The sequence below is a fragment of the Eptatretus burgeri genome, chromosome 5, assembly GCF_056783735.1.
Source record: "Eptatretus burgeri isolate ZD-2024b chromosome 5, Ebu_testis_v1, whole genome shotgun sequence".
Classification (NCBI taxonomy): Eukaryota; Metazoa; Chordata; class Myxini; order Myxiniformes; family Myxinidae; genus Eptatretus; species Eptatretus burgeri.
In genome coordinates this window covers 118,708,999-118,731,498 of record NC_140965.1, presented here as the reverse complement: position 1 = coordinate 118,731,498, position 22,500 = coordinate 118,708,999, and the positions used below count along the sequence as shown (strand labels likewise).

General features: G+C 44.6%; 1 protein-coding gene across 1 annotated transcript in view; it reads left to right on the top strand.

Annotated features, from left to right (window-relative positions):
- Nucleotides 1–22,500, top strand: part of OIT3 (oncoprotein induced transcript 3) — a 78,100-nt gene that overhangs the window by 46,611 nt on the left and 8,989 nt on the right. Inside the window, exons 8-9 of the mRNA XM_085883489.1 lie at nucleotides 7,548–7,861; nucleotides 18,404–18,503. Of these exons, the coding sequence (XP_085739615.1) occupies nucleotides 7,548–7,861; nucleotides 18,404–18,503 (414 nt within the window). The remainder of the gene's footprint in view (nucleotides 1–7,547; nucleotides 7,862–18,403; nucleotides 18,504–22,500) is intronic.

The window sequence follows — 22,500 nt, the reverse complement described above, 5'->3', positions numbered from 1 at the left end:
TTAGATGCCGTCGTTCGCACGCCGACAGGCGGGAAATCTACAACTATATATATATATATATATATATATATATATATATATATATATATATATATATATATATATATATATATATATATATATATATATATATATATATATATATATTGTTGTTACGGCTGTGGAAATTAGCATTACACCATAAAGGGCCCTCAGGTGAGATATCTCTGTAGGTGCATGTGTAGTTAGCCCAAACCCGTTGTATAGAGGGAATTTATGTGATCCATCTGGGCTGCGATGCTTTGAGTTAGCCATTTTTCTGTTCTGTCTTTTATTTCAAACAAACAAAAACCACCAACGATGCTCGTGGGCTTTTCCCGCCATTTTTCTCCGCACTTGGTGTGAGGGAAGGGGGAAGGGCAGCTCGCCGCCGATTGGTGGATGAACAGCATGAGGAGGTCGGGGTGAGGGAACGCCCCTTTTCGAGAACCTTCTCGAAGGAGGGTGGAGCCGAAAACGGGGCGGAGCGAAGGGCGGAGCCCCGCGCTATAAAAGGAGGGACACGGGCGGGGCGCGCTCTCTCTCTTCCTCCACTCTCTTCCTCCTCCTCTTCCTCTTCGCTCCTCTGCAGGAGTGGTTGTGGTTGTTGGTGGTTCGTTCATCTACGAGTTCTTCAGAGAGTTTTCCTACGAGTCCAGCTCGAGGGAGTCGAGTCGGCGCATCCTTGTCCTAGGCCTTGTCGCCATCTACATCGGGAGAGGGCGAGCCTTCTACCAGGTGCCGGAACGATCAGCCCGCGGTCCCGAGACTGCGTCAACGGGTCGGAGCATCCACCATTCTCCCAATCGAGCCCGAGCGTCAACAATTTCCCCTCCCCCATAATCCGCGCTGAGACAGTGCCGGAAGCCCCGTTCGTGGCGCAGAGCAGCTACACGTGCCGGCACAAGGTGCGAGTCGCAGACCACATCGGGGGAGGCTCGGATTCGAGGTCAAGGACGCGACGCTGGACGATGCGTGCAGGGAAGTCGCAACTTTCTCTTTTCCTTTGGGTTCGTGTAAATGACTGTGGGTGGCGCCTGTCCTTGAAGTAAAACTGGTTAAGTGTTTCCGTGTGTCGGGTTAAGTCGGGACATCTCTTTTGCCTGTGATTGTGTATACGTGCCATTTCTTGACTTGCTTTTGCTTTATTGTACATGATGATTGTGACTGTATACGTGCCTTCCGTGCTGGTCTGCGTGTGCAATTAAACGTGCTTGTGTGAACTTGTTCCCCGTTTCGCTGCGTCCTTTCCTTTGTTTGAATTTCCATCTTGCATCATGTAAGGGGTTTGTAGTAGGTTCAACATCCCGGTAATTAATCTGAACCATCCAGGTCGACGATAACACCGCTCGGTTATCCCGATAGTACGGAACGGGACGCCCAAGCGGCTCGTGTCCGGAGTCGACCTGTGGCGAGGTACGATTGCCCGGTTAACCATCCGCATGGGTACTTACGTAGGTAGAGTTTGGCGAACAACCCTATCCTACGCGGGTGGCCGATTGGCACGATTGTGGTGAGGTCGAAAGGCCCACCCGTGACTAGCTCCCGGCGTTGGTCTGAGAGGGTCATGACAGAATTGTCCGTCCGGTGGGCGACGTGCCGTGATTCGAGTTACGTGGCCATGCGCACGCCGGCGGGCGCAAATTCGCAACAATATATATATATATATATATATATATATATATATATATATATATATATATATATATATATATATCAATCAACAAGAAAATGTGAAATTTCTAAAACATTAAACTTATCTTTTTCTACTGTTTGAAGAATTATGTTGAGTGAACAAAATATTTAAGAATGTGCCAAAATTAACCAGCTTCATGGAGCTATGTGATTTAACACATTCACTGCTTGACATTGCTCCCTGTCCCCCAGAGGGACTGCTTATCCATAGCATCTGCCAGATCTGTGTCTATGTTTTCAGAGGTGTCTGAGGTGCTCTACAAGGAATCAAAGCAAATCTGATGAAAAACGGACATTTTAAAATGAACTTATAACGTTTGCGCGGACCCCAAACTATGTACAACGTGACGTGCACAGACGAGCAGACAGTGTGGCGTATTATCTGCAATGTTTATTTCATGGGCAATTAAACTTTGGGATGTCTCCAGTGTTGTTCTACATTAAACAGCAACTCTTTTGTGGATAAAGTCATTCTTTGAACGAATTCATGTAATTTCTTTGACTGCTGCGGGTGCAGTGAAGACGACCGGCTTTAAAGTTAAAGGCAGCCACAGCCTGGTCAGCCGTTCCTTATCAACCATTGAATTGGAGTGCTTGCTTGAGTGCTTAAGCCACTTGCCAAGCACCCATTGTTGATAGCGGTACTGCGATACATCATTCCGAGCGAATCGTTAATTCATTGCAGACGCTTTTGCCATGCCACTTCATCCTGAGCGAGTTGTTCATGTTCCGTCATCCTGAGTGAGTGGTTCGTGCTCCGTCATCCTGAGTGAGTGGATCGTGCTCTGTCATCCTGAGTGAGTGGATCGTGCTCTGTCATCCTGAGTGAGTGGATCATGCTCTGTCATCCTGAGTGAGTGGATCATGCTCTGTCATCCTGAGCGAGTGGTTCCTACTCCATCATCCTGAGTGAGTGGTTCTTGCTCTGTTATCCTGAGCGAGTGTTTTGTGCTACATCATTCTGAGCGAGTTGTGGTGAAATGACACCCGATTTCCGAGCCATTTCCCGTATTAACATGTTTTCTAATTTTTTTATTTTTTTTATTTTAATATCATCCACTACCTGCCGTGGTGGCATCTGCTTTCAACTGACTATGACTACAGTGCATCACCACTGCTACTGAGGATGAATTAGATTCTTAGTCATTGGCTACAAGGAGAATTGGCAACCACGCCTAATGCTTCTCAAACCCGTTGCTGTTACAGCGGAGTTTTCCTTCTCCTAGTCTTACTCCAAAATCGATAACCCACAAGACAGTGGGGGACGAGGTTTTATGGTGCCTCTGACTCGCCAGGTGATTGCATCATTGGTAATACACCTGGGATCGTGTGAGAAGACCACTGGGTGGGGGGGGGGGGAAGCTATCTCGGCTCCCCACCGGACTCCCCGGAATTATAGGCCATCGCACACAGATAATTCCGTGATGCCGTGGGTCGCTAACCGACCGTGGACGCCAATAACTCAACCGCGTGACCGAGGGTCCTCCCCTCTATAGGTTAACTAATTAATCACATGATTTTATTCCCGGGGAACACGCCCTCGGTACGCCTTGTCCGAACCGGATCACTTTACCGAACCGGATCAGATGCAGCCGAGCGACACTGCCAAGGATGCACCGGCTGAAAGGAACGGATCATTGGGAATAAAGTCCAGGCTAAGCTAGGTTTCGGACCATGCTGGATCAATGGAAAAAAAAGACGAAAACGAGCTGGAAATATTTCTAATAATAATAATAATTTATTTCAAGCAGGTGAGGAAAAGTATGTGGCACAGGTTTATTGGGGTGTGTTGTGCAAGGAAAGAAAGAAATGTGAGAGGTGCGGCAATGTAAAAGCAACCTACTAAAGCAGACACAGAGCAGAGGTAGCACAAAATAATAATAACAATAATAGTGATAATAATAATAATAATAATAATTTTCTGCAGTCTTACTTATGTGGACAGGTGCCAGGAAACACACACACACACACACACACACACACACACACACACACACACACACACACACACACACACACACACACACACACACACACACACACACACACAGAAAACCCGATGAAGTGGAACTATTGCAGCAAGACAGGAGAGGAGTTGAAGCTACGGTCTCTCGGTCCCTTTATATTGTTACGGCTGTGGAAATTCGCATTACACCATAAAGGGCCCTCAGGTGGGATATCTCCATAGGTACATGTGTTGTTTTCCCAAACCCGTTGTATAGAGGGAATATATGTGATCCATCTGGGCTGCGATGCTTTGAGTTAGTCGTTTTTCTTTCTCTATCTTTTATTTCAAACAAACAGCATCTCAACAACCATGCCATCCCGACCACAGCGCCAACCACACTACAACAATGCCACACCACCACCTTCGCCTTAACCTTCACAACTTCATCCCACATCATCGCTTCTACGGCCATTCCAAGCACCACCTATGAACACTGAACGTCGGGCTGCTCGGGCCCGTTCGGCGATTGGTACCAAAGGCACCGAGCCGCAAGCGTGAATGGCGGCCTTTCCGAGGGGAAAATTTGGATCAGAAATGCTTCACACCCACTTCCCCTCCGTCAAATGGGTGAACGTGAGGCGGCTTTGCCCCGCCTCCAAGCGCGCATAGGTGAAGTCCGTTTATGCAAATATGCGGATCCAGGGAGGTTCATGCCCCTTTTTGCCCGACCAATGGCTGAACGGATGGTGGCGTGGCCCCGCCTCCAATCGCGTTTTGATCCGCATATTTGCATATCGGCTTCTGAGAGCTATAAAGGTGCGAGCGGAAGGCGACTCGGGGGCTTGAGTTGAGCGAGGAGGAGAGTGTGGAACTGGAAAGAGAGTGTGTCGTTGAGGAGTTGCTTTTGGAGACAAGGAGCGCTGTGTTGATGGAGTTGAGTGGAGTGCGCGCGGTGGAGCTGCGGGCGGCTGGTCGGGGCAGGGGAGCTCGGGTCCGAGGCCAGGAGGACGGCAGTTGGCGACGAGGCTGCGGTGTGGGGGATCGCTCGTCTCGTCGCGGGACCCAATTCAGCCAGCCACTCCCCGCCCCCAGGGCATCAACAATTTCCCCTTCGCCCGCGCTGAGATAGTGCAACAGGGGGCCCCGTTCCTCCCCCACCCCAAATGTGGTGTCAACAAGCATGCCAGGGGCCCGGAGTCGGGGCGCAGCGGCGCGGACACTTTGTGGCTTGCCTGCCAACGCGTCACGAGGACACGGGTAAGACCTCCCCGGTCTTGCGGGCCTAGCCACTCCTCTAGGTCCCGCGCACATTTGGCCTGCGGGCCTGTCTGCCTCCTTGTCTGTGAGGGTGGCTTCTTTCTTTTGCTTTTGTGTAAATGTGTGTTGATGCCGTCTGTGAAGTAAAACTATGTAAGTGTTGCTGTGTGTACGCGTTAGTCGGTTGTATTACATTTGCTTTTTGTGCATAATTGTATGGCTGTAAATACGTGCCTTCCGTGCTTGTCTGTGTGTGCGCATAATAAAATGCTTGCATGTTGAACTGTGCCCGTTTCGCTTCGTCTTTTCTCCATTTGAATCTCCATCTTGCATCACGTAAGGGGTTCATAGTGGGTGCAACATCCCGGTAATTAATCGGAACCCTCAAGGCCGACGATAACACCGCTCGGTTATCACTGCAACACGGAACGGACCGCTTAAGCGGGTCGTGTCCGGAGTCGGCCTGTGGAGTGGTACAATCGCCCGGTCGACCATTCACGCAGGTACTTAGGTAGATCGAATTTGGTGAGCAACCCTATCCTGCGCGGGTGGGCAATTGGCACGATCATGGTGAGGTGAAACCCCCACCCATGACTACCTCCCGGCGTTGTTCTGAGAGGGTCACAACTGAATTGTCCGTCTGGTGGGCGACGTGCCGCGATTCGAGTTACGTGGCCTTTTGCACGCCGGCGGGCGCAAATTCGCAACAGTATAATTGATTGCCCAAACACCAATATGTTGGGGGGATGGTCCATGGTGCAGTACCCCCTGCCAGCTGGCGCATCATCTTTTGCTTCATGGCAACTCGTGCAAAGCGTCGTCCAGAGAATGTGACGTGACCGTCGGTGTGAAGGAGGGGCTTGAGTTGGGAAGGCGGAGTCGAGAATGCATGGACGGAGTGGAAGGTGGGACCAGGTGGGTGGTTGGAGTCAGTGTCGTGTGGGCGGGGAAGAGGAGGTGGAATCCTGGCGATGACTACAGAAGGCGGAGTCGAAGTCCAGCTTGAGCGGGAGGTGAGGCAGGACAGAGAAAGAGAGAGAGAGAGAGAGAGAGAGAGAGAGAGAGAGAGAGAGAGAGAGAGAGAGAGAGAGAGAGAGAGAGAGAGAGAGAGAGAGAGAGAGAGAGAGAGAGAGAGAGAGAGAGAGAGAGGAGAGAGAGAGAGAGAGAGAGGAGAGAGAGGAGAGAGAGAGGAGAGAGAGAGGAGAGAGAGAGGAGAGAGAGAGAGGAGAGAGAGAGAGAGAGAGAGAGAAAGAGAGAAGAGAGAGAGAGAAGAGAGAGAGAGAGAGAGAGAGAGAGAGAGAGAGAGAGAGAGAGAGAGAGAGAGAGAGAGAGAGAGAGAGAGATAGAGATAGAGATAGAGATAGAGATAGAGATAGAGATAGAGATAGAGATAGAGATAGAGATAGAGATATAGAGAAGGTGCCGCTTGGACCTTTATAGGCCCCATGGCACGGGGCAGGGGGGGGGGACCCTGAAACGCTGTGTCGTTACCCGAACCCTGGTGCTCTGATTGGCCCCGACCCCCTGCGCGGCCTGGCCATGATGGACGGAAACCGCAACATTCCATTTCCGGCAAGATGACCCCAAGCCGCAAAAATATCCCGCTCCGACCTCACGACATGACTCCCAGATTTGAACCCACATTCCCATGCACAGCTCATGAAATAAATTGAGGCAAAAGGATTTATTACTGAACAGGTTTTTAACATTGACGAGACAGAAGATGATGCCATCTCGTACCTTGGTCCCCAAAGAGGGAAGATCGTGGTTCAAGGTAAGATCATTTAAGGATCGTGTTACTCTCCACTGTAGGTTGTGGCAATGCTGCAGGTACCTTCATCGTAAAGCTAATTAACGCTGCTTTTCTGTTTGCTGAATCACCTTCCCACACTTCCGAGGTCGGCAAAATGAGTGCCAGCATGCTTGTATCCTGTGTCGGAGTGGCGAACCGTCCAGGATTGTGCCCAATAGCCAAGGAGGCTGCTTAAGCAACACCAACGCTCTGCACAGAGTCTGGTCCCAATCTCATCCTTCCCCCAGTCACCCTTCCCAGCTCACCCTTCCTCCCACTTCACTCCACATTCCCCCCTCTAACAGCATCATCCTCAGCTAAATCTTGCGTTTTCTATTTTTTGGCAGCATACAGTGCGAGTACATAATATGTTTACCATCATCTACCTCGCTGTGTTGCAATACATTTAATGGATAAGTCATTTGTTTTTGTTTGATTTACACCATATTTATTGTATTTCCATGTTTATTTCAATGATAACATTACTTATGCACATATTTACGTGTTTCTTTCAATAGTAATGTGTTTATTTCTGGCTACCGTCGATCTTCCTCGATATCTCCTCAAAGCCCACGAACTGAACCCCCGCTTTCCCATTGGCCCCTGGTTTTCACGATCGCGGCCTTTTCCAGGAACCTAACCCCCGTGATATTGGAGGGTTTCCTGTATTTCATTCATGCAAAGGGAATCCGTGCAAAGTCACACAGGTACATCTAAGCTACTTGGTGCACGGTCCCAACCACAGTATTCTTAGCACAATGTAGATATGGACTCTTCCCCCCCTTGTGTGTAATAATACATTTACTTCATTCCTTAATTACCTCTTAATTTTTGCAGATTTACTGTGAATTTCCTCGTCATGACATCGTGTCATTGTCATTTGAACCAAAACCGGGAAATCCGGTGGCCACCCTCCAAGGGCATAGCCAGGGCAAATTTCCGATTGGCTTGATCTTCTACCACGACGGTGACGGAGGCCAACCGGTGACTGCCGAGGAGATGCCTTTACTCATCAAACTACATCAGACACTGCATTTTGGTGTGGAGCCATTGACTCATCTTGATGGCTTGGAGAGTTTGGTGGAAAACTGCTATGCTACGCCAAGACAAAGTGATCTTGAACCTGCTAAATATTTCCTCATTCAAAATGGGTACGTTTACACCATATACTTGCAATTAAATTCAGAAGACTTAGTATGATCACTATGACTAGCATTATGCTTCTAACATAATGCTACCGGGTGCTTAACATAATATTTACACCTGTATAAGGTAAGTTTGTTTTTAGTTTAAGAAAAAAAAACTTCGATTTATGCTCATGAAATATAGAGGTTGGATGCAGATGACATGTACTTCCAGTGGGAAGGGAACAGCAAATCGATGGAAGCCATTACATTGGAACAGCATGAAATCTCAACAGTTGAAACAACAGTTGACAGATGGTGATGAAGAGCTGACACCCCATATGAATAAAGGGAGTATCAAGAAAAGAGTGGAGGAGGGAGAAGGTGGAGATAAGAGAGAATTTCGTATGACTGACCATGACATATTGTGTGCAAGAATTCTGTTAAGGGTTAGAGTTTGGGACATATTCCAATGAGGTGTAAATCTAGAGGCAGAAAGAGATCAGGGTGGTTGAACAAGGAGGTAAGGAGTACAATTAAGGATAAGCAGAAGGTATTAAAGAGGTGTTAAACAACATGATTGGAGTCAAAGTTGGATCAGTATAGGAGAAAATATAGGGTAGTTAAAAATCACGAGGAATGCCAAAAGAGAAAGGAGAAGGATATGACAGAGAATAGTATATGTAATAGCAAGGCATTCTTTCAGGAGATCTATGTGCGCGTGTGTGCGTGTGTGTGTGTCCTCCATAACATCAAAACCATAAAACCTAGCAGCCTGAAACTTTGCAGGCATGTTAAGAAAACTCCATAGAAGGGCAAGAGTGAAAATTGGTTGTTTGAGTTAATTAAAACACCCCTTTTGAAGATGATTAACGGCCTTATTTAATTATATCCTTCATCAGGCAATCCTCAGCCACCTCGCTCTCTGGGGTCTGAAGGCTTTTCTTGGGTAACCTCACTGGGGTTTCAGGCCACCATGTTTTTTGGCCTGCTCAACCATGCCTTGACTTGGAACAGGCCGCAACAATTTCTTTAAAATACAGTTTTATTTTCTTCACTTTCCTCCCTCATAATATCAAATGCCTGTTCATCAGAGCTATGAATCACTGTATACATCGCTTTTGTCGGTACTATAGTTTTCAAATCAGGAGCTTGGAGTGATTTCATGCGTTATATGATACAATTTTCCACGATGAACTCTCACGGACTGATTAAAGAATATCATCGAAATATTATTGTGGTTTTTGGGATCGGATATCATCCGAACTAAATAAATGCCAAAATCTTGAGTGAAATCTGATAATTTGAAGAAATATCGAGTCTTGTATCTAAGCCGATATACCTATTTACTTTAAGCAAGCAAGGTTATGTTCCCTGCTCCATACATACACAAGAAAATGTGAAATTTCCAAAGCATTAAACTTCTCTTTTTCTACTGTTTGGATAAATATATTGAGTCGCTAAAAGAATTAGGAACGTGCCAAAATTAACCAGCTTCATTGAGCTCTATGATTTGATGCATTCACTGCTCGACCTGATGTGCTCTGTTCCCCAGAGGGACTGCCTATCCATAGCATCTGCCAGATCTGTGTGTATATTTTCAGAGGTTTTGCGAGGTGCTCCACAGGGAATCAAAGCAAATCTGGTTAATAAAGTGGACTGTAAAAAACAAAAGATAACGTTTGTGTGGACCCCGAACCGATATACCACATGACACGTGCACAGACGAGCAGGAAAAATGGTGGATTTATAGATTCATTTTATTTCATTAACTGCTGCGTGCATGGTGCAGATGGCCTTTAAAGTTAAAGGGATCCTTTCTGGTATGCAGTGACAGCCTCGCCAACCGTTCTTTATCAACCATTGAATTGTGGTGCTTAAGCCACTTGCCGAACACCTATTGTTGATAGCGGTAGCACGCTACATCATTCTGAGCAAATTTTTCACTCACTGCGGATGGTTTTGCCATGCCACGTCATTCAGAGCAAGCGGTTCATGCTCCGTCACACTCAGCGAGTGGTTCGTGCTCCATCACACTCAATGACTGGTTCGTGCTCCGTCACTCAGTGAGTGGTTCGTGCTCTGTCACCCTGAGTGAGTGGTTCATGCTCCATGACCCTGAGTGAGTGGTTCATGCTCCGTCACCCTAAGCGTGTGGTTTGTGCTCCGTCATTCTGAGCGAGTTGTGAAATAGCACCCGATTTCCAAGCTGTTTGCCATATTAACGTGTTTTCTAAATTAGAGCCAATTTTTTTTCCACCCGTCACACGCAGCTGTTTATAAAGAATAATGTTTGTGAACATATCCATAAAACGTCTATATAAACGCGACATTGTTTTTCAGTGAAACCTACTAAAGGCTTCTGGGTTGTATACAGTAAGTACTGTAATTGGAATCACATTGTCTCCAACCTGCCGATTCCTGAAAAATTTCCAGTCAGCCAAGTGTGTGTGTGTGTGTGTGTGTGTGTGTGTGTGTGTGTGTGTGTGTGTGTGTGTGTGTGTGTGTGTGTGCGTGCACGCGTTTGTGTGTGTTTTTCATAAAGCATAAAATTGTTGTTCTCTCTGCAAACTTCTAACTCCCGTAATCTCTCTCTCTCTCTCTCTCTCTCTCTCTCTCTCTCTCTCTCTCTCTCTCTCTCTCTCTCTCTCTCTCTCTCTCTCTCTGTCTCTGTCTCTCTGTCTCTCTGTCTCTCTGTCTCTCTGTCTCTCTGTCTCTCTGTCTCTCTGTCTCTCTGTCTCTCTGTCTCTCTGTCTGTCTCTCGACATATCCCGATGGTGGTTATGTCAGGATGGCGTTTGTCTCCTGACGTGTCCAGGCAGTGTTTGTCTCTGGACATGTCATGGTGGTGTTTATGTCTGGATGGGAGTTTGTCTCGGACATGTCTAAGCAGTGTTTGTCTCCAGTCAGCTTGGCTCTGGACGCATCCGAGCAGTGTTTGTCTCCAGACAGCTTGGTTCTGGATGCGGCTGGCCGGTATTTATATCTGGACGGGAATTTGCCTTCGGACTTGTCCAAACGGGAGTTTGTGTCTGGGCGTGTCTTAGCATTGTTTGTCTCCGGAGGCATCTGGGAGGTGTTTGTCTTCAGATAGCTTGGCTCCAGAAACGTTTGGGTGGTGTTTGTCCCCGGACGTGTCCGGGCGATATTTATGTCTGGACGGGAGTTTGTCCCCGGACTTGTCTGGGCATGAGTTTGTCTCCGGATGGGAGTTTGTCTCCAGACCGTGTTATAGTGTGACTGGTCAAAAATTTCAGACGTTATTTTGTTTCCATGTTCACTGTTATTCTTTCCATAATTACTTTGACGAGACGGTATGAATCGTAATTGATGCTCCACCACACGTCTGCCTTCCCTTCCTCTCACCTCACACTGTCTTCCCTTCCCCCACCTCTTCATGCCCCCCCTCCTCTCTCTCTCTCCTTTCTCCTCCACCCTCCACTTCTTCACTCTCCCTGCTCTCTCTCCCCCACCCAGCTCTACCTCTTCCCCCCTCTTCCTCCCCCCCCCCATTTCGTAATACCGTCAGTGAAGTGACGGGTAGTATTTGCTCGTAAGGGCGAAAGAGCAGGTTTAAGATAAGTGTGGGTCCATTGAGGCTCGGCTGCATTCTGCTGAATGAGACCTCCAAACTGTTACTGGAAAGAAAGAAATCAAAACTTAATAAGCATTCCGCTCGGTTGCAGACTGTGAAAAAGCAAAGAAATGCCAACTGCATAATGCAGTGTCAGCTGCTACACTGTAACCGCAACATCAGTCAGCCAATATGGCCTTTAAAAGCCTTCTTTCATAAATTCCCAGCCCACTGGCGATAATTTAGAGATCTTATTATCAGTGTAACGGGTACCTAAACAGGGTGGATGTGTGGCAAGCATCCTTGCAGAAAGTACCCGTGTGGAACATTAATTAATGGTCACCATTCCAGTTAAGAGGTGCTCGTTGTATTTACAGTAATTTCCTCACAATACGGTTGGGATGCGTTCCTGAAAAAGTTGAGTGTATCGCGAATCAGGTTGTTGCGAAACAAATTTTCCCATAAGAATCTATATTAATATTTCGGCACGCCCCTTTCTTTGTTCCACCATCAGATTTTTGTTACTGCATGAAATGAAACAAGATTTGGCACATATACTAATGATATTATTGTCTTTTAAGAGGCCCCTCAAAATTCGTTTTGATGCATTTTCACAAACTCCAACGGATTCCATTCAAATTCGGTACGATTATGGCTTTTGGTCCAACTTAGGTCATTGGCTATAAATTTTTTCCATAACACTGCCGATATTCGAAAAAATCGATAAATCGATATCCCTGATGGGATTTTCCATTCAAATCCACTCAAGTTTAAGGCCTACGGGGGACGCAAATTTCCACTTTGCCCTGGGCGCTGTTTACCTCCGCTACGCCAAGCTGTTAGGGTTTGGGTTTGGGTTTGGGTTAGTGTTAGGGTTAGGGTTAGCTACACTAACCCGAACCGTAACCCTAACAGCTAACCCTAACCCTAACCCTAACAGCTAACCCTAACCCTAACCCCAACCGCTAACCCTAACCCTAACCGCTAACCCTAACCGCTAACCGTAACCGCTAACCCTAACCGCTAACCCTAACCGCTAACCCTAACCCTAACTGTAACCCTAACCCAAACCGCTAACCCTAACCCTAACCCTATCCCTAACCGCGAACCCCTAACCGTGAACCCCTCACCGCTAACCGCTAACAGCTATTCAGGAAATTTGCAAGAAAGCCTGGGCAACACCGGGCTTTATTGATAGCCCGAGAAATGCCGGGCATTACTACTAGTAATGTTATAAATCGGAGATACAGTAAGTTCCTGAAGGATGTCAAAAACCAGCATTTTTCCCAATAATAGTTCTAAAGACATCGTTGTGCTTATTAATGAATAAATATCAGTTGTAGTGATTAATAAAAGTATATGCAGTACAGTACTGGACAGTAAAAATCAACATCATCCTTCTCGAGTTCCTCGAGTCCCAGCTGCCTTGCCATTTCAACAATGTTTTTAATAACATCTTAAATCGTCGTCTCTTCAGTCCTCCCTTGGGAGTGAGGAACACAATCCGGCCAGAGATCCCTCCACGCACCTTTGAGGTTTGCACACCAAACCTCCTTCCAAGACTCGTGGATGTTCTTGATTGCATTAAATATGTTGTTGTGCCAATTCGAGAAACCGTTAACGTTTCAAAATGTCCAATTTCATTTGAAGGGAAATGTTTCATTTAATTTTCTACTGCAGTGTGAACTGTAGTGCATTGTAGTGATTTGGATTATGTGAAATACAGATTCGCTCACAGTACATTTATTTACTATTAAAGCTCTTGGACTGTCAAGGAAGCTCCATGGACAGGAGTATGTCTGGACCAGTTGTTGTGAAACACCAGGGTGGAACACATTGGCCTATGTCTGAAGCCAGTCAACGGATTAGGGAGGTTGAGTCATGGTGTATAAGGAGCGTAAAACGGAAACGAGCGTGTTGAGAAACAGCGTATGGCTACGTATTACTGTATAGTACTCACTTATGGGATGGCCTTTCAGCTCATCTTCTGGGTGGAATCCACTATTTCTGATGAGAGCCAGTGGATCCCCAAAGTTATTGCATGACCATTCAGGGTTATGATGTGTGTGCTTGATTGACCATGTACTTCAGCCTTGAGGTGCATACGTATGCTCATGGAACAGTCTTGTTGGACTGTATACTTTGGCCATTGGGTTAAAGTACACGTCCTAAGTTCTGTTTAAATGTTTGATAAAAAAAAAAATTTTAAACCTTTTTTAGATAGAAATTGTCAGTGGAGTATAGAACATCTTCATAGGAATTATCAGTGGATCCCAAAGATATTGTATGACCATCCATTCTGACTCTTTGGGATAGGATCCGTGTGTTAGGTTAACTTCAGCTTTCAGGCTGTTGTACAGGGTGGGGCATTTATATCTGACGGTTTTATTATCCTGATAACTTTTTTGTTTCCAAACCAAATCAAATCAAATTTCTACACAACATAAGCACAATACTGCAAAGTTTTGAAAATCACTTTTGATTCTTTATTTCTTAAAAATTACATCAGACAAATGGGCCCCTTTCGAATTTGTGCATTCACGACATCGGATCATCATATTGTTCATTACCGCAAGCAATGTCTCTTGATCAATAGAGCGGATGGTTGCAGTGATGTTTGCCTTCAATTCATCGATTAATGTCGGATGTTCCTTATAAACTTTGCCCTTCAGAAATTCCCAGAGGAAGAAATCTGGTGGAGTTAAACCTGCCGAATCAAAGTGTGCCTCATCTGTCATGATGATCTTGTTTGTGAAATCGGAATGCTCATTGCATTTTTTAAAAATTAAAAAATAAATAAAGAAATACGCATTGCATTTAACGTACTCCATCATTACAAACTTTCAAGATTATCTGTAAAACGAAGAAAACAATAATTAGTTATTCCAAGACTGCTTCCGGCTAGGAAGATTGCAAATGTGTCAGATATAAATGCCCCAGCCTGTATAGTGTATATGCATGTGTTCGTTGGACAAGCTTTGTTGGACTCTGTACATTGGCTATGGGTCTGAATTACACACATTACAAATATGGGTGTGTGTGTGTGTGTGTGTGTGTGTGTGTGTGTGTGTGTGTGTGTGTGTGTGTGTGTGTGTGTGTGTGTGTTACCATGAAGTTTGGCCTTGAAAAAGGCCAAGGTCCACGTGGATTTGTTCGCCACACTATGTTTGACCATGTGCTTTGGCCTGGTGTAAATTAATTTAATTTGCGAATTGAGAAATAAAATTGATTTTTACTAACTTTCCCATGCCAGGAGCATATTAAGTGTAATATGTGCTTCTATTTTTTTTATAAATATTTTTTGTTGTAGAACAGAAAGGAGAGGGTTAAAAAACATATATATATATATATATATATATATATATATATATATATATATATATATATATATATATATATAATATATATATATAACGTCATCATGACACCACTTATAAGTTGTTCCAGTTTTTCTCATTAAAATACAATCTGCTTCGAAAGCACAAACAAAGTATAAAAGCCCAATTCACATCTATTTGAAGAATCAGCTTTTGGACTCCATTTGATACCTTCCAGACTTCATCCCACAGGATGTGACAGATACCTTACACGTGTGATCCTTAATGAGAATCCAAGTCGTTCTCGACACTCAGGCAGGCACCTTTGGCTTCAAATCCCAAAATTATTATAATATGTGCCGTACTTCGATTTATTTACTTTCGACAGTTTATTTTAAAATATATCCTCACTTTTACTGATATTACTTTCATTAGTCTTTCATTTGCTCTTTTGCTTGGACTTAGGATGTTGCAAGTCAGAACAGCTGATGTTCTCAAGTCACGACAGGATAGTCGCTGCAATGTTAATTGCAATAAGCGTGATATAATTAATATTCAATGTTACTGCTTAAGACCCCATTCAGGCTATTTCCGTGGCAGCAAATTTAAGGAGATTATCCTGGAATAGATTAATTACAGAAATGATTTGATCTGTTGGAGGGGAGTGATATGTGCAACATTCTGAGTATGAGAGCCTGGAATTCGCCCTAACTATCGTGCTCCAACGTGGAATCACAATGCACTATTTTAGGAATGCCGTGGGTGGTGTAAATTGGATTGTGCTCATGGTAAGTTCATGTCGGTATCGACACGACAGCTTCGCTCTGCTGGTGCGCTAAACTGCAAAATGTTGCCTGCCCCTTGTGACACACAAGTCTAACATTTCATAAACTTTATTATAATGAGTTGTTAAACAGTTTCATATCTGTACTATAAGAGAGATGTTTGTGTGTCTGTCTGTCTGTCTGTCTGTGTGTGTGTGTCCATTTTTCTTAGAGATGCCCAAACGGACCTTAAAGAGGTTTCAGAGGTTTAGCAGTGAAACTTTCAGAGGTTCATCAGTGAGTGCCAGGAAGTGCTTTAGTCAAATAATTTTTTTTTTGAAAAATGTGAGAAACAGTTGGATTTTTATAATGTCTTTTATTGCTCTGTTGTTCATAATGTAAACTTCTTATTATTTGGTATGTAGCACAAGTATATGGGGTAACATCATTGGCTGAGGGCACGGCTACACCGCTGATGCAGTCAGTGCACTCTGCTGGTTCGGGCAGGAATTTGGAATTGGTTCATGGTGCCGGCGAGAGCTCGCCTACTCTTCATGAAGAACCCCCTGGGATGTTTAACGTCCACCAACGAATGCTGGCAAATGGGATTGCCAGTTTTACATCCATCCAAAGGATGACACACATACATTGATAAATCGCTCGACCTGTGAAACTCCGGATGACAGTTCATAGCTGGGTCAGGATTCGAACACAGGCGAGACAGCTAAGAGGCATCTAAGCCATCTTGCCAGCTCTCATCCTTTACAACTACTTTTTTAATAGCCCCAATTAATTCCACCTTCAAATGGAAATGGCAGGGCTGGTGGGGTGGAATTTGGCCCAAGTGGTCTGTGGGCAGCACCTCACCTTCTGGGGTCTGTGAAGGGGTCCCGGACTGTTAGGGTTGCAGCTTGGTAAAATATTAGGAACAGGACACTGCCGGTAAATGTGTGGAAGACCTCCGTAAACATGGCTCAAAAATGTTTTCTGAAATCTTACACACGTTGTTGAAAATGTGCATTAACTTTGTGTTGAAATGCCAAAGTCTGTAAAAAATTTATATTACTACTACCACCACACTAAACTACAACCTCTACCATCATGGCCCCCATTAATCCCTCCCGTTCTTGCAGGGTTGGATGCACGAGTCTTTGCTTTCCACGTCCAGGATTTTCACCCCTTCACATTCCTCGATCACAAGCATCCTCTCTCTGCACCTGCACCCCAACTTTCTCTGCACCTGCACCTCAACTCTGTCATGTCCCTCTCCACCACCCTGTTCCACATCAGTTTTGGTCTGCTCCTTGTCCTCTTGCTAACTGCTTACATATTTCGGCCTTCCTCAGCACATTTCCCTCCTCCCGCCTGAACACATGCTCCAAACTGTAAGCCCCCATTAATTATAATCTCGGCTCTCTTTCTTACAACTGCCAACACGATAACTACGACATTCCAATTCCGTTGCTCTGCAGATACATCCACAAGTTGAGATTTTAAACATTTGTCAAATTTGAGTGCAAGGGACGTTTGTGACGATGCCTGATCAGCATCATCTTGAAATGTAGGACGATGACTGCACTTAGTGGAAGGTTCTGGCGGATGATGCTGGGATTTGATGCTTTCCTTGCTGTTCTGATTGCAGTGAGTAGGCCAATAAATGCAAACGAGCAGAGAGAGGCTCTGAGCCTGCGGCTTCATGGGGGTTGGAGATAGCAATAGGCTGCCATTTAAGATTGGGGTGCTTAGGAATGGTGGGTGGGTGAGGAGAGGAGAGGTGGGGTTGGGGGGTGGGGGCGGCTGATCGAGCAATCTAATCAAAGTGCTCCTCAGCCACTGCCAGATGCCAAACCAGCCTGAGGTGCAGATGGTAATGTGCCGTTTGAAGCTTCATTCCATACTGAGAATTTGCATCAAATTGATCTGTTATTCTGCAGGAATAAAATGCCCGCTTTAGTTAAGGCCTTCCCGCAGACGTGGTGGTATTTGGGAAATTAAGGTGTGTAATATAGTCAGTTCTCATTCAAATGCTCTAGTCCTGGGTCCATTTTGCAAGAGGTTTTCACATTTCGTCGGAGGCACGTTTCGTCAGTCCCGGACATCACGGTGCTCACTATGAGGAGTGTCTGGTTTTGTGCAGCCACAGATGAGGTGAGATTTCCCTTCGAAATGCTTTGGCCGTGGATGAGTATTCATTTCCACCATTGTATCCCATTCGTGAAACCAAGGATGTTAAATATATAGGGGGAGTCACAAGGCAGTGGAGTGTGCAGTGTCATGTGGATAATAAATAATGTGCTTCCCTTTGAAAAAAACGAAACCATGAGGAGTGTTAAAAACGATCTAGAAATGACATTCGCACAACTTCAAGCAGACACAAGTGTGTGTGTGTGTGTGTGTGTGTGTGTGTGTGTGTGTGTGTGTGTGTGTGTGTGTGTGTGTGTGTGTGTGTGTGTGTGTGTGTGTGTGTGTGTGTAGCTCATCATGTATGAGCCATCGATCATTTATCATTAAATAAGTAAAATAATAATAAATAAATGAGTAAATAGTAAATGTGATTATTTGTTGATTTCAGGTGGTTTGTTTTTGACACATCACTGACCCTGTTGTGCCTCCCAGGATGGGAAATGACAAAACTTTTCCATCAGAATATTTGATCACTCACTCACTCAGCTCGTTGAAAATGGCCGTATTTCATCTTTTTAGAGATTACTTTGATAAATAAGTGTTTATTGGACTATTGTGAGTATCTCATTTCTAGAAGCATTTAAACACCCGATGTATCATGGAGTTATTCGCCTTTTTGAGTTTCAACGTGACTTCATTGGCCGAACTCCATGAGTAAACAGTCAGCAGAGCTTTGAGGCAGTGGGAACAGCTTGTACACTGAATTATTGACTCCTTTATTGCCCTCCAGGTGTCTCATGGACCACACCGTCAAGCGGCTTCCGTCCAGCAACGTGCTGAGCAAACACTACGCCGTGCAGGTCTTCAAGTTCCTTGGAAAAGAGACCACGGTGAGAGCAGTCATGTTTATCGGATGGCGCTTCGTGTGACCACTACTCGTGGCCCCTTGCCCTGTAGTGTGGTTGCCCCCTGAGAAATGCGTTTAGATTTCCGACTCACATTCAACATGGATACTTTATTCAGAAAACGAAACACCTCTTGTGCAAAAAGACAAGTCTTCCAAAGAAAAGTATTTGTTTTCAAATACTGTTTAACAACAATGGAATGACAGTGGTAAGAGAAGATTTTGTTTTGAAAATTATTGAAAAGTTATAGAACAGTTCATTTGAACATGAACAACCATGAAACACAAGTATTTGAATCAGTGCGCTGTTACTTTTACTACTCTATACTTGTGAAACAGTTCGCTCACAAACTTTCCTTTACTTTGATTTCTTAACTGTGGTCTTTAATAATTCAGGAATGAATGAATCCATAAAGGACTCATGACGATGACCACCGGCTTGAGAAAAACAATGATGTAAAAGAATGTGATGGATTCAACAGGCAATCGGTTTCAGTTGTTCAGAGCCAGGCGATCATCAAGTTGGAAGTTAAACACAAATGGCAATAACTGTGCAGGTTTTTGGCTGACTTGTCGCCTCCCTCCTCCTGCCAACTTCTGTTAAGCTGAGCTCTCTCTTCCATCTTTTTTAATCCTTCAATTCTTCCATCTGTGAAACCGAGCCCCCCCCCATCCCTCTTGTCTCGTTCATCCTCATCCGCCGTCCTTCTGGAGGGTTGCCGATCGTCGCCTCACGTTTCCTCCTCTACCCATGTCTGGTGCCCGTTACTTTCACTGATCGGAGCCCCCATCCACTCGTGTGTGATTTGTCTTCACCTTCCCCTGATAGTGGGGCGGCTTTGCTCCAAAAAACAGGTCGATTGTGCACTTTCCCTTAAATGCATGAAACTTGGCACATGGTTCGACAAACACCATACAATGATTTTTAGTCCAGGGGCCACCGGAAATTACACCCCGTATGGCGGCCATTTTGGATTTCAAAATGACCGCTACTGTGGACCTGTTTTGTTAAATATCTCCTAAACTAGTACAGATATCGAGACAGTTGAAACGCCTATAACTACATTTTAGGGCTCTAGGAATGCAATGGTGACATTCAATGTTTGAAAATTGTGGCTGCCATCTTGAAATCCCACCATCCACAGCTATTTTGCCATAAAGGTCTATGCTCACATTTCAGAGATAAATAATTTTTGATGCTTTAAAATATTGATCAAACTATGAAACTGGTAGTACTTATGCATTTACTCATTTCAGGGACATCATCCATTGTTATGGTGACTGCACAAGTGATCAACCCTACATATGCCCGTTCATCTGCAACTGGAGATGGCAAAGCACATCAAACTTGTGGATCCATCTAAGCCAGATGCTGAAATGGGTCGAGTTACTCAGTGGGAACTCTGCATTCTTTGTCAACAGAACACCACTGAAAAGGTTCAGTTTCCCAGTCAACGAAAAGGTGAACAAGGTGAAGCAACACTCGCAGGGTACAAAACATTGGCTGATAATCTCATCGAGTTTAATAACCTCGGTCTGCTGCCTAGAATGATAAACATTGACACATTGGACGAAGGTCATGGTGTCGAGGCAGCTTTCATTGCTCATAATGCACGTTGGCTTAGGTCGTGCAGGCTTACGTACAACAATACAAAACTGGAACGTGCAAGGAAGCGTTCTAAAGATATACCAGCTGATGATGCAGGTGAAGGTACATCTGTTGTTTCTAAGTGCACTCGGTCAAGTCCTGCATCATCTAATTCTCAAGATCTCCGCTTTTTCTGTGGGCGGTTATCTGGAAAAGAGAAACTTCATGAGGTTTCTACTTTCAAAACAGACAAACGTGTTCGAGAGTGTGCGGCACTTCTAGAAGACGATGACTTGCTGAGACGTGTCAATGGCGGAGATATTGTTGCTCTTGAAGCAAAATACCATGCAAAGTGCTTAGCCTCTCTCTATTATCATGCATCCATGGTCCAAACGGAGCAAGAAGGCACCAATAATCTCGATAACATGCTCTGTAGCATAGCATTTGCAGAACTTGTGACATATATTGAGGAAACCCATTTGGAGGATGCCACCATTGCTCCTCTATTTAAGCTAGCTGATCTATCAAACCTGTATTCCTCCAGGCTGGGCCAACTCGGAATCAAGCATGAAAGCCGCATACAATCTCCAAGGCTCAAGCAGCGAATTCTTGCCCATTTTCCTGACATGAGAGCAACTAAAAAGGGCAGAGACATTTTGCTAATGTTTGATGAGGACATTGGACATGCCTTAGCAAAGGTGTGTCAACAGGACAGTGACTGCCTGGGCTGTATGGGAGTCGTTTCCAGAGCTCACAGATACACTATCTGAAGTCAACCATGAACAAACAGATATAACTGAGTCCTGCATGAGCATAATTGCAAGATTCGTCATTTTGATGTATAATCGCACAATTACCTGTAGTGACATTAATACAGTATGAAAGAAACTGTTTGCAAAGAAAGGCAGACCTCTGGAATCAATTCCACCTACACACCATACTCTGGTGCAGCATGTTAGGTGTGCAGTGGACCAAGGAGCATTATGCTGGGGCCAGGCATTACATGCACAGCCTGAGCTCCCATGTCCAAGTGAGTGGGGTTGAGAAAAAAACATCTGACGGTCAGTTTAAACTGACTTGGACAACATTACCGGAAGCCGCAAAGATCTGCAATTAACTTATCCGTTGTGGATGCACAAAAGGACGCACTGATCGCTGCAGGTGTAAGAAGTCTGCACTTCCATGCACGTCACTTTGTTCTTGTGATGGGGAATGCAACAGAGACTAGAAAAGTCAAGTGACGGAAACTGTGGTTTTTTGCCAACTGCTTGTGATGTTTTCTTGATGGTTCATTCCTTCACATATTGTGCTAACTGATGATAGTTTATGTTAGCCTTGGGATGGTGGCTATCTTGGATTATAAGATAGCTGCCACATATTCAATCTCACCATTGGATTCTTAGACCCCTAAAACATAGGTATAAGCGTTAAAACTGTATTGATATCTTTCATACTTAATGAGATATTGAGCAAAATAGCTTGTCAATGGTGGCCATCTTGGATTTCAAGATGGCAGCCACAATTTACAAACATTTTATGTCATCATTGGATTCCGAGACCCCTAAATTCTGGTATAGGCGTAAAAACTGTATTGATATCTTTACTACTTAATGAGATATTGAGCAACATAGTTTATCAATGGCGGCCATCTTTGATTTCAAGATGGCAGCCACAAATTTTACACATTTTATGTCACCATTGGCTTCCTAGAGCCATAAAATGTAGGTATAGGCGGTTCAACTGTCTCGATATCTGTACTAGTTAAGGAGATATTTAACAAAACAGGTCCACACTGGCGGCCATTTTGAAATCCAAAAAGCCACCATATTGGGTGCAATTTCTGGTGGCCGCTCGACTAAAAATCTTTGTATTGTATAACTCTAACCATGTGCCAAGTTTCATGCTTTTAAGGGAAAGTGCACAATTGATCAGCTAAGCCGCCCCACTATTAATACTCTACCAGTCTACGAACCTTATTTTGCACCTCCATGATCCTCGACTTGTGGAAATAAAAAGATTAATGAAGAAAAGTGTCATCAAATCAAGGTTATCTTTCCAGTAACAATCGCATCAAAATTATATGCCACGTCATGTGGGTAACATCCCCATTATTTACAATCTATTATAAGCATTATAATTACATGGACACTGCATGTTTACCTTCGCATTCTGCGAAAGGTTATGTTTTGGTCGCTGTGTATTTATTTATTTGTGAATATGTGTGTTTGTTTGTTGTTCGCATAACTCAGAAAGTATTAAACCGAATTGCATGAAATTTGGTGGGATGATTCGTGAGTATCGAAGGACGATTTGATTAGATTTTGTGAGCGATTGGGTCAAAGGTCAAGGTCAAGGTCATGAAAAGGTCAAAAACACTTTTTTGAGCATAACTTCC